The 12,464-nt window shown below is 58.3% G+C and overlaps 1 protein-coding gene across 3 annotated transcripts in view; it reads right to left on the reverse strand.

Moving 5' to 3' along the window:
- Nucleotides 1-1,529: 1,529 nt before the first annotated feature.
- LOC149371644 (teneurin-m-like) overlaps nucleotides 1,530-12,464 on the reverse strand; it is a 31,943-nt gene continuing 21,008 nt past the window's right edge. For 2 of the 3 annotated variants that reach the window (XM_089565886.1, XM_089565887.1), the window contains exons 4-11: nucleotides 10,008-10,193; nucleotides 9,587-9,944; nucleotides 9,419-9,445; nucleotides 9,107-9,226; nucleotides 7,866-9,043; nucleotides 7,007-7,803; nucleotides 4,389-6,933; nucleotides 1,530-2,755 (exon numbers count right to left, since the gene is read on the reverse strand). In XM_089565886.1, the coding sequence (XP_089422012.1) occupies nucleotides 1,914-2,755; nucleotides 4,389-6,933; nucleotides 7,007-7,803; nucleotides 7,866-9,043; nucleotides 9,107-9,226; nucleotides 9,419-9,445; nucleotides 9,587-9,944; nucleotides 10,008-10,193 (6,053 nt within the window). In that variant the 3' untranslated portion in view covers nucleotides 1,530-1,913. The remainder of the gene's footprint in view (nucleotides 2,756-4,388; nucleotides 6,934-7,006; nucleotides 7,804-7,865; nucleotides 9,044-9,106; nucleotides 9,227-9,418; nucleotides 9,446-9,586; nucleotides 9,945-10,007; nucleotides 10,194-12,464) is intronic. The other variant, XM_089565888.1, reaches the window with a different exon arrangement.

Below are 12,464 nucleotides of genomic sequence, written 5' to 3' on the forward strand. Positions count from 1 at the left end.
TCATATGTGGAGAGGTGCCTTCTAAAACTCGGCATTGTGTGGAGGGATAGATTGTTAGTTTGCATGTGTGTTTAACCTGTTGAGGATTACGTGTTCTAAAACATGCATCCAGTCCACCGCCAGGCTCGCCGGGCTGCAAGCGCCCGCATCTTGCATAACGGACATGAATACGAAACTCACGTAGTCTGCGCAGACGCCGCACAGTACTCCCACCCCTCAGCTTACGCCTTTTACGTACTCTCCAACAACCTACAACACACGACATCAGGCGCGACCAGGGCAAACACCTCGAAAGAAGCCGAAGAAGCAGCCATCGCGCGAGCGATACGTCTTCCACTGCCACTCTTATCCTGAGCGATTCCAAAACCTCCATTCAAAATTTTTCCCGCGGGCAGATACATGCTGCCGCCTATAAAATTCTCACTTTCAACCCCCCAACCACCTCTTCCCGTACATATAGGCTGGGTACCGGCCCATTCGGGCAATCCCGGTAACGAAGCGGCCCATGCCACTGCTCTAGCGTACGTCAACCGAGCGGCGCCTACCGAAAACCCAAGCAGCGCGAGAGACTTGCTGATCATATATTACGGCATCACGCTACACTATCGCGAAAACGTCTACTTTACACCTCGCCACACACAGCCCTGACAAAACAGGCGGCATGGCGGCAACTCCAGGCTTGCACCTTTCCCTTCCCAGCGCTACTTGCGCTTTTCTTCCCTTACTCACACCTCCGAATATTCCCTCTGCGGTGCCTCGAGAGCTACATTCGATCATATTATGTTCATCTGCCGACAGCTGCAACCACTGGCCCAATGGGCCCTTGCGGACTCGGAAGGGTGGAGGTCGTGCATGGTCTCTAGCTCCGACCCGGCCTCACATCATAGGCTAGGGCGGTAGACGGCGAAGGTCGCCGTTAGATACGGGCTGCCAGCCACCACCCACGACCAGGAGCCAGCCCACCTCTGAAATGTGCTCCGCCAATAATAAAGTTTATCACCACCGCCACCATGGCAGGTAAAGGCACTGTTTCCAGAGATGAAAACGGAGAAAAAAGCACAGGGAAAAATTCGAGTGAAAGGGCTCTCAAAAAGCTAAATATCGTAACTTGATTTCTTTAATTTTGTACTGTGATTAGCATGCTCTTCGGGAAGATATTGCTTACAAGTATTTCGCAATCGGCATATAGCTGTCTCGGGATGAGACGATTGATCAACATTCGCTGTTAAATTCACATCAGTTATTCATATGCAAATTGTCTATCTGATATCGTAGCCGACAGATATATGTTCGAGTTCCCCTTAAACGCATAAGGATGACAGCATATATCCGCAGCAATTATTTTTCCCTTTGCTAAGCATACAAACGTGAAAGAGGTCACCGGTGGTCGCTGGAAGGCGGACGATTTTGAAAACGCTTAGTCAAACATCATCGTAGATTGCTTTTTCATGTTGAGTTCACGGTGGAAAAGAATGCGTATACCAGCGCTGTAGAACAAATGTAGCAGAGCCAAGAACACGCACGCCACGTTGTGCTGATTACAACTTTTATTCCCGATCCCCATTCACTCCCTATAGCTCTGAGTTAAGAAACGGGCATTATTGCGACGCGCGGGATGAACACCACAAGCACGATGAGGATCGGCGCCCCGTGGTATAGCTCGTAAAGCGGCGGCACGCATCGTCAGCGGGACACAGTCTGGCGCGCGGCTTCTTCTTCGCTTCGTGAACGCGATCAAGCTCTGGGAAAACAGCGGCTCGCGGGTCGGCGCCAGGCACGGATAGGCAAGCGTTCGTCTTTATTACAACAACACTGATTCCGCGTCCCGCGCACTGTCGTACCACATAGACACGCGGCGGCCTTCGTTGCGAGTAGTGGTGGTCTGCTGCTGCTGCGCGCACGGCGGCGGCGTATCAGCTCAGTTTGCGGAACACCAGGTTGGACGGGTCGTCGGCCAGTTCCGGGTACGCGTCCACGGGATGGAAGTAGTCGGCGCGGTAGCCGGGCGCCGACCCGGCGCGCAGAATGTGCTCCTTGTCCTGGTCGCTCCAGGCGGCCGCGCCGTGCGGGTCGGCGAGGAGCAGCTGTCGCTCGTGCGCCCAGCGCTGGCTGAGCGCGTGCTTCTTGGCGTGCCACAGGATGCGCTGGCGCTCGCGGTCGGGCGGCGCCCCGTAGCGCAGGTTGAGCACTGCGTGCGGTGTGTGCAGCCGCACGTCGGACACGTCGCCCTGGTGCACAGTCGTGTTGACGGCGGCGCCCAGCCTCTGCAGCTGCGTCACGTCCTCGTGGAAGCGCCACGCACTGTCCTTAACGAAGTAGAAGGCGTCGCGGCCCTGCAGCACCGGGTGCAGGTCCACCAGGTGCGAGTTGTTGAACACCGAGGTGAACACGTCACGCCGGATGGGGTCGGCGCGCTCCGCCGATCGCACCACCGCGCGCCCCTCGACGCGAGACACACTGAGGCCCCGGCCGAACGGCGCCGCGGCGCGGCTCAGGCGGCGCGGGAGCAGCCCTTCCTGGGGCCTGCGCCTCCCCAGCGCCGACGGCTCGACGCTGGAGAGCTGCGCGAAGCCACGTAGTCGCCGCCGGGCCGCGCACGCCGCCCCGGACACGGCAGGTAGCCGCCACGGCAGCGCCGCTGTTTCGGCGTCGTGGTGGCGGTGACGCTGTTGCTGCTGCTCGTCCCACGGCGGCCAGCCGGACAGGCCCAGGCCGGAGAGCCCCAGGCCCTGGCTTTCCACCCAGTCGGGAAGCTCTGCGCACGTCCACAGCACGCTAGTGATCTCACGTCATGTTCTCCGGCGAAATGATACACGCGCCAGAAACCCACTTTACGTCATGCGAAAAGTTTGCCAAGAAGTCCTGAATTCGCACACAAAGTTCGCTTCTTTCCAACGCTACAACTAAAACTTCGTGAAGTTGTGTTGAAAAAGTATGTTATTTTTGGGCTTCTTCCCTTGTTTAGCATAGGACGTACTCCGGATACAACAGACATTCTTTTCTGGATCATGCGAGTCCGTTATAGCGAGCTTTGACTCTATTGTACGGCACTTTTGTTTTAACAAAGAACAACTCCTACACGGCGCATTCGTATTGAAACACTCCACTGGCTGTGCCCGTTTGCACGGGTTATATTCTTTGCCTCAGCCGGATGTTTGTTTCGGATATATACTTGTCCATCACTGTCTATGGCTACTTAATAAGGTCATCTCAGCTAGCCACTGTGATCACGAAGTTTTTGAGACTCTTCATGACGTGATTTGAAACAAATTTGATGGGCGAATGGTGGACGAGGACTTTCTCGGACGTTTTTCGTCGTTGTGGGGCTCCTAAATTAAGAGTGAATGGTAGCTAAGCTCAGCACGTGGCGGTAATGAGCTGACATCTTTGGGCTAGTCAGTCGATCAAATTCATGCTACGTGAGCCCACAATGCAACCGCTAGTTTGCATTGTTCCTCGCTGACATGCGTCGGTGACCACACGGTGTCTTATCCATGCGTGAACCTTTGTCATCCGCTATAATCATCTAGAAGATCTAGAGAGCGGACAAGTCCACATATTGCCAGCAAATAGAATATCCTTCTGGACATGTTCGGTGCTCTTTCGGCGCGTCGCGATGCTACCAGAAACACTGCTCGGCCTTACTTATTTCGAATACGAGAGAGGCTAGAGACGCGTATTTCTTCTATACATATGCGCTCAAAACTTTCTTCGCGCAGTGATTTGGATTTCAGAGAAGTTTCCTGGTCCAGTGATGAGCACAGTGTCATTGGATTTCAGCGAAGTTCTCTGGTTCAGTGATGTTGCTTACCGTATCCGAAAATTCCCTCAATTACACCCAGAAATCTCTATTCCAGGCCCATTCTGTCCTGCTACAGCTGGAAATCTCCGTCAGTTGAGAAAAGGGGAGACAAGTTCGGTTTTTTAAATGTTTGAAACTCCGTAAAAATTCAGTTTTCGCAAAAATTTTGCTCCTCAAGTTTCATGAATAACGGAAAATTGCCGATTGGAACATCACTTCTCTGCTCTTATATCAGAGTGGACAGTCAGTGTTATTCGGACCATTCCACACCCCTCATGGGAGAACCACGACTACCTTACCAAAGCGCATCAGAAAGCAAAACACAGTTTAACGCGAGTGCCTTGGAAACCAGCTGGTTCGGTATATAGTATAGCGATCCTTGCGCAAATCGATTCTATTTTTGAATTTCCCACCCTTCGCCATTGGCCGAATCGATGCCACGCCCTGGGCTTCAGGCAGTAACACAGAGCGCGCGTCGTTTCAGCCACTGCCGAAGGGCGGGAAATTAAAAGATGGAATTGAATCAGTTTAGGAACCGTTATTTTAGTCTCCCTCTGGACGCGCCGACCATGCACGTACAGCTTACCCTGGGCGGCGTCTCCGGCCGGCCGGTCGGGATGAAGGTTGACTGGGTCATTGCGGTTGAACTGGTAGAGATGCAGGTCGCGCACGTCGTGCAGGCGTAGCGCACGCTCCCACTGCGGCGTCATCCAGCGTCCCATGAGCGAATCGTAGATGCGCTCGCCGAAGTGCACCAGTCCCGTGAGCGGGTCCAGGATGCCGCCACGAAAGTCTACCGGCACGTAGAGAAGGGGAGCCGAGTCGTAAATGATGTGTCCGTACGGGCCGCGGTACACCTCCTTGAGCGCATCTCCGTGGCGGTCGAAGACGAGCGTGGGGCTACCCGCCTGGTCACAGGCCACGTAGAAGGAGTCTCTGTTGACGCGCAGCTGCACCAGGAAGCCACGCTCGTCGTACAGCAGCGTCATGCCGCGCCCGTCCGCATTGTTGTATACGTGCGTGACGAGCGTCGGCCGAGCCGGGTCGGCATAGAAGAATTGCGTCAGGTTGCCCAGGTGGTCCTTGCGCATGGCGAGTCGGCCCCGCGCGTCGTAGAAGTAGCGTACTTCGTAGCGGCCGCGCCGGGCCCGCTGGGCGCGCACCAACTGGCCGCGCGTGTTGTACGCGAAGCGTTCTTCGCCACGCTGCACGACGAAGCCACGACCGTCGACCACGAACGGCGTCTCGCCGAAGCGCAGCACGTGGTCGCCGGCGTCGTGCAGGATCTCGATCTTGTTGCCCATGTACTGCATGGTGACGATGTTGCCGCCGGCGTCGTAGCTGAAGCGCCAATGGTCTTTGCCCAGCATCTCGGTCAGCTGGCCGTCGGCGTCGTACGAGAAGTTGTGAGTGCGAAGCTGTACGCCTCCCGCTAGCCGCATCAGCGTCCGCGTCTGGGCCACCCGGCCGCGCGAGTCGTACTGCAGCTCCATGCGGAAGAGCTCCTTGTCGCCGACGCGCAGCGTGGACTGCTGGAGCCGGCCCAGAGGATCCAGCTGGCGGCCAAACGCGGCTGTGCCGTCCGAGAGCGTCTCATTGCCGGCCGGACCGTCGCGCGTGAGCCGGAATGCATCCAGCTGCACCAGGCGGCCGCCCTCCGAGAAGGCCAGCTCGGTCTCGGGGAACTGAAGCGTGCCGACGCGCACTCCCAGCGCGCGCAGACGTAGCCGCGCGTCATAGCGGTACTGAAAGTGCGCCGTGGTCAGCTGGAACTGGCTGTAGAAGCGCGCCACGCATTGGCTCAGCAGGGGACCGTCGTAAAAGTACTCGTGGCGTACTTGCACGTCCTCCTCGCTCCAGCTCTCGGCGCGCACCATGCCTGCGGTCGAGTAGTTGCGCTGCACCTTGCCGCCTCCGAAGACGACCTCGGTGGGTAGCGCGAGTGCGTTGTAGCGGTACAGCACGCGGCCTCGGTCTCCCGGGAAGATTCGCAGCAGCGGCAGTCCCCTGTCGTCGAGGTGCAGCACATAGGCGCCCGCGCCTCCTGGCGCCGTGTAGCTGAGCCGGTAGAAGCCGATCGATGCTAACAGCAGGAAGGCGTGGCGCGCACCGTCGCGTGGTGTCCGGACGTGCTCCAAGCCGCCGTGCTCGTCGTAACCGAAGGCGAATGTGCGGCCGCTAGGCAGCAGCACGCGGCTGGGTTGGCTGGCGCCGGACTCATAGGCATACCGAAGCGCACTGCCGTCGGCTGCGCGCACCTCAACCATGCGGCCAAGCCGATCGTAGGCTAGCGTTTGCGAGAGCGGGCCACGCTGCCAGCCGCTGGGCCGGCCCAGCCGGTCGTAGGCGGCGTTCAACGGCAACCGGGCACCGCCAGTGGGCAGCCACTGTACTGGACGCGCGAAGCTGTCGTACTGTACGACGAGCAGCGGGCGCCGCGATCCGTTGTAGATGATTTCGCGTGCCGCCACCCAGTCGTATTCGGCCGTGAGGTACTGGCTGCCGTTCACCAGCAGCGCACGTTCCACGGCCGAGATGGCACCCTTGGCCAGCTTGAGCTCATAGCGCCACTCCAGGCGGCGCTCGCTGGGCTTGCCGTCCCACAGCAGCGTCTGACGCAGCGGCACCGGGAACATGCCGGCCTGTACGGGCAGCAGGTGTTCGAGGACGCGGTGTGGTCCGGCCTCCCAGACAAGCGCTACCGTCTTCCATGGAGTGGAGAGGAGCAGGCCGCCGTAGGGCCGTACCGTCGTCGTCTCCGTAGCGAGGCCTCCGCGGCTGCACACCACGCTGCCCGGCCGAACGGTGGTCACCTCGATAGAGTCCTCGACGCTGACAGAGGCGGCGCCGGACGGTGCTAAGGTGAACGACAGTCGGTGCACCAGTCCGCTGGGTGTCACCAGCTGGCTCAGCCTGCCGGCCTCGTCGTAGGCGTAGTGAAAGGTGGCGCCGGTGGCATCGTATCGGCTGGTCAGCAGTCCACCGGGCCCGTACAGGAAATGCGTCTGCAGGCCATCGGGGTCCACGAACGACTCGAGAAGCTTGTCCTGTGCCACGTGCACGCGACACTTGTGGCCCCGCGCTGTTTCGATGGTGTGCAGGCTGTTGGCCGAGTCACGCAGGAACGCCACCTGCAACAGCCAAGGAGTGCTCAGTGCGCAGCACTCAAATGCGCGCCAGCCAGCGCAAGCCCGCGCTACGCACCTTGTTTCCGGACGTGTCCGTAACGGCGCTCAGCTTGCCGAAGCTGGTGTTCACGTTGTACAGGAAAGTGTACTTTGCCTTCCCAGTGAGAAGGCTACGAGTGACCACATGCTGGCCGTACTTGTTGAACACGAACAACTCGTGGCTGTCAGGCTGCGCGATCTGATACTCCTGCTGTTCGTCAGGCTCCGGAAGGTAGGGTAGCGCCGAGAACACCTGCCGGCGACCGAGGTCGGCCACGTGCACCACGCCGTCACTGGTGACTGCAAGCGCGGCCACGGCGCGCAGGTCGCTCTCCACGGCCAGGGTGGCGTTGCCTGGTGCTCGACAGCCTTCGCGCTGCTGGCAGCCGGCGAAGAGCGTGAGTGTGCCATCAGGAGAGAGGACACGCACGCTCTGTCTGTCAGCCTCGTCCACTTCTGCCACGTACAGCTCGCCCGTGGGACCGAATGCAAAGCTCACTAGGGCGCCCAGCTGGCTTCCCTGGTCCTGTTCGCCAGTGGGGCAGTAGACGGGTTGACCCGCGACCACCAGGAGCCGCTGGTCGACTGTCAGGCGAAGTACCATGTGGTCGTCGATGAAGTGCAGCGAGTTGTCGAGCGGGTTGATGGCCAGCTCGGTGGGCCAGCGCAGTTTGGCCTCCGAAACGGGCAGCGCGCCGGCGCAAGGGAAAGGCCGCCAGCGCCGTCGGCCTCGTGGATCACCAAGCAGAGTGTCAATAATGCCACGGCTGTCGACGACGCGGATGCTGCTGCCATCGGCCACGAACAGACTGTTGTCCACTGCCACCGCCAGTCCTACGGATGAAAAATGGAATGCTGAACTAACAGAGACATCAAAGCTGCATGCGCTTACGTACCTTTTGGATAGGCGAGCTTGGCCTCGAGGGCAGGCCTGCCGTCGCCGCAGTTGTCTCGGGGCAAGCAGCGCTCACCGCTACCCACAACCACGTCGAAGTTGGAGTCCGGGTCGTCGACCTTGTCAAGCGAGTGGACGCGCAGCACCTGGTGCCGCTCAGGGTCGGACACGTACAAGTGGCCGTCAGTGGGGCTGAGCGTGAGCTGGCACGACGCGTCTCCAGCGCCGCGCAGCCGAAGCACGGTGTACAACTGGCCCTCGGGCGTCACACGGCGCACCAGGTTCAGGTCGGCCAGGTAGACGCTTCCGTCGGGCCCCGCAGCCAGAGCCGAGGGTGCCAGCAACCGCTGTAGGCGCGCGGGTCCTCCGTTGCACTCGGCTGCGCTGCAGAGCACCGGGCGTGGCTCGCCCGTGCCGGCCAGCAGGGCCATGACGCGCGGGGCCTGTGCCAGATACAACGCCGACCCGTCGCCCTTCTGCAGCACGCCCTGCTGGAAGTTGTAGCGATGGTGCACGTCGAGGTTCCAACCGCCCAGTTCGGACACGTCCATGTCGTGGCCTGGCAGCGTGGTCGACTGTGTCGTCCAGATGGGCTGCTCGCAAGAGCTGTACTCGTAGCCCAGCGAGACGAGCACGCGCGCTAGGCCGTACACCTTCTGCTTGTAGACGTTCCGCTTGTTCCAGGCGAACGTGTACTCGATGCCCGGGTCCGCCTCGAAGGTCCGCTCGAACAGGATTCCCTCGACCACGATCCGCAGGTGCACTAGACGAAGTTCCGGTGGAATGGTGGACGGCGTCAAGCGCAGGTGCAGCGTCGCCAGGTAGCCCTGCACCTGGCCACTGCGGTACACGAGTTGTAGCCCGGATCCGGGCACCTGCAACGTCTCCTGCAGCTCGCGGCTCTCCGCCAGGACAGCGGATCCACCGCAGCCGCCGGACGGCCGCGCGCTCTGGTAGAGCACGGGCCGCATGCGCTGGTACGAGTGCGCCTCGCAGGCTGCCTGCTGCAGCCGGCGGCCGCCCTCGTCGGCCGGCTCGCCGCCCAGCACAGCCATCTCCACGTGGCCCATGACAACGATGCTGTTCCAGGGCACGAGCACTGTGCGCTTGATGGGGTGGAACGGGTTGCGCTGAAACTGGAGCGTTACCGCGCCGCCGCCGTTGACCAGGATGTCGAACCTGCGTGGTCGGAGGGCGCGGCGTCATCGGTGCGCGGGCCGCGGAGCGCGCGCCGTTGCTCACCAGCCGTCGTTGCGGGTCAGCGTGAAGCCGAACTGCGGGTCCGTGGCGACGCTGACTCGGATGCCGACGATGCCGTTGCCTTCCTTGCCGGTGACCCTCCCGCGAATCACTGACACTCGGCTGGAAAGGGCGCGCCAGTGTGAGACGCCCGCGGGCCCTGGCTGATGCCGGGACGGGGTTTAGGGACGGGAGGACAATAGACACACGCGCCCCCAGCGGCAGGCGATCTGGGGGCCTATGGGGTCAACACGGAGCGAGACAGAGACAGGACAGGACACCAGCCAGACGGCAGCCCCGCGGGCGCGCACTCACCTCTTGGCGAAGGCGCTCCAGAACTGGCTGCGAGGGGGGAGGGGACAAGCCAACAGTCAGGGCGCGGCACGCTGGCGGCGCGCCGCCGCACACACACACAGGACAGACACAGAGACTCCGTGTGACCACCACAGGGACGAGACAGACAGACGGGCGCCGCGCACTGACCTCTCGGAGTACTCGTCACGGTGCGAGTAGCTCTGCACGCTGTCCTCCTCGATGAGGAACTTCATGCGCTGATAGAAGGAGGCCGTCACAGCGGGCGGCTGCTTGCGCAGCAGGATGTCCTGCGGCTCCGGCGACGAGAGGCAGAGCAGGCTCTCCGCGCACTCGGGCCGGTAGCAGCACTCGCTGTCGGCGCAGTCCACCAGGCCGTCCTTGTCGTTGTCCGCCTTATCGCTGCACTGCGTCTCCTGCGGCACGCTGCAGTCGCGACCCGCCCAGCCGGCCAGGCACGCGCAGTGCCAGCGCTCGGCGCCCTCCCGCACGCACTGGCCGTGGCTGTGGCAGCCCTCGGGGCAGCCGTCTGCGAGGAGGAGGAGCAAGGGCTCAGCGCCGCCCGGCGGCGTCTCGGGGTCGCGGGAGGTACCTAGCGTGCAGTGCTGGCCCATCCAGCCCTGGATGCAGACGCAGGTGCCGTTGTTGCACTGGCCGTGCTGCAGGCAGCGCGGGTCGCACTCGCGCAGCTCGCACCGGCCGCCCGTCCAGCCTGGCTCGCAAGTGCAGCGGCCCTCCTCGCAGCGACCCCGGGACCCACAGTCGAGCTCGCACTTGGCTGCGCGTACACGGGGATACATCCATGAGGCGCTACTGGAGGACGCCGTGTAGAAGGTCATCGTCTTCCACCCCTCAGCCCTTCTCTTCCCTCTACTCCTTATCAAAACAAATGACGCCGTTAGACAAAAGTGGAGATGGCCCGTAATAAGTACATTTCTCCTCCTGTCTCTCCTGTACGTGCTGCGCTCACCTAGACGGGGTCAGAGCTCTTTATTAGTGCTGAAAAACTTTCCTCGCAGCCTCAGTGCTTTCAGTTCCTCCAGCGCATGAATCAAGTTGCTGACCACTAGTGAAAAGCATAGAACTATATGGTTTCTGCGAGAAGTTCGTAATGCTTTCGAACAGGCACCTCAGCTACAAGCAACAATTCGAAGAATGCAATGGTCATCGGTCGTCTCACGTCAAAACTGTTTCATCCGGCGTGCCGCAAGTAGAGTTTTCTTTGTGGCCACAAACGTGAATGACACGACAATGTGTAGACGACGAAACAAAATTTGTCACATATGCAGATGACATATCATTTTATTATTCCGCTCCATCTGTCTCGAATGTAAACATGAAACAAATGCAACACTTATTCACTGTGAAATGAACACGTAACACAACAAAAACAAAAGCGAGTCTTTATCACCCTTTGTAAACAGCAAACATGTTATTATTAATGGTACATGCACAACTCCAGAATGGAAAGAGTGAGCTCTTTTGAAATAATTTCTTATTTTATACTGAGAAATCGACACGTGATAACCACGTAAATTTCACGGCGCCTGAACTGTCTCTGATTTTGGATTAGTTATCACTTACAGCCGCATCTTTCATATAAAGCTATAAATCTATAATTCATTTTTATACATTCATGCAAGTTGTGGTCAGTTGGTTATCAGACACATCACTCACAAACCTGTCAATGTTACACGCTGTGAAGAAAAAAAGACTGCCATGACAGAAAAAAACTGCCAGAAAACACTTCCCTTATTTTTCATGGTTTTAATCTTGTGTAAACCTTGTGGTGAAACGCCGCATTTCTTCCCTATTTTTTTTATTCTGCATTGTTTATGTTTTTTCTTAGCTGTGAGCATTTTTGTTCGTGAAGACACTCTGTATACTACTTGCTTTTCCTCTTTGTGAAAATGTGGAGCTCGCCAATTTAAAATTGCAGGTTTTTTCTCACTCTCCATCATTCTTTGTAGCGGATAGTTGAGGCAGTTTTGTTATGAGAAATAAATAAGAGCAGCTACTGGGCAGACTCAATGCCCTCCATTGCACACTGGCCCACGATTCGGTCGTTCAACCAATCAACCGCCGCGATGCCTCAGTGGCCGTGGCGCTCGACTGATGAGGATGCGCCCAATGTGCACTGAAACTCCCATAGACGTCCATGGGATATTCAAGGGAGTTTACGTGCCTACTAGGTGGTCGCGTGATCGAATGCCGGCCATGGTGCCTGCAGTCCGATGGAGGCGAAATGCAAAAACGTCCATGCACTGTGTGATGTCGGGTCCACTGCAGAACAAAGGCACCTACCACTCATCTCTAATTAAACCGTTCCTACATTAGCTGTGCCCACCCTAATCCCCGCAAATATCTTAGTCATATTCTCCTACCTTGTACTTTCGCGCCTCATGCGTGCTTTGGCATTCTATTGGCCGGAACCCACTCCGCCACCACAGCGGATCATCCCTAGCGTCACCCTGCTCTTCGCATGACATGCCTTACCCATGCCCATTTCTTCTTGGTTTCAGCTGGACATCACCCACTCCCGTTTGTTCTCCTATAAAATATGTCTCTCCCTGTCTTTTAATCGATCACAAAATGAACAAGGGAGGGGAAAACCTCTGGTTGCTTGAGCCAACGTTTCGACAAGGGGACTTGTCGAAACGTTGGCTCAAGCAACCTGAGGTTTACCCCTCCCTTGTTCATTTTGTGATCGCCAAGGACCATCTACCACACCCTCTCTCTACCATGGACTCCTGTCTTTTAATGTTATGTCTGTCATTTTGCTTTTCATACTTCACTGCGTTGTTGTTCTCTACTTAATTTCTAAGATACTGGGCCAAGCAGTGGCCGGCAGTATTATGAAATGAATGAAATGAAATGAAGCTCCGTGACCCGGGAGCACCTGGCAAATGCGTTCCATAACATACTCTTCTGGCCTGGATCTACAGCCGTTACTTGCAAGGATAGCAGCGCAATGTCAGAGCACGTTGGAAGGTTCGAGGTGGTCGAAATTACAGCGGAGCCGCCCACTACGGCACGTTTCTCACTGCTT

Source organism: Amblyomma mixtum, chromosome 1, assembly GCF_055824585.1.
Source record: "Amblyomma mixtum isolate Tamu chromosome 1, ASM5582458v1, whole genome shotgun sequence".
NCBI classification, from domain to species: domain Eukaryota; kingdom Metazoa; phylum Arthropoda; class Arachnida; order Ixodida; family Ixodidae; genus Amblyomma; species Amblyomma mixtum.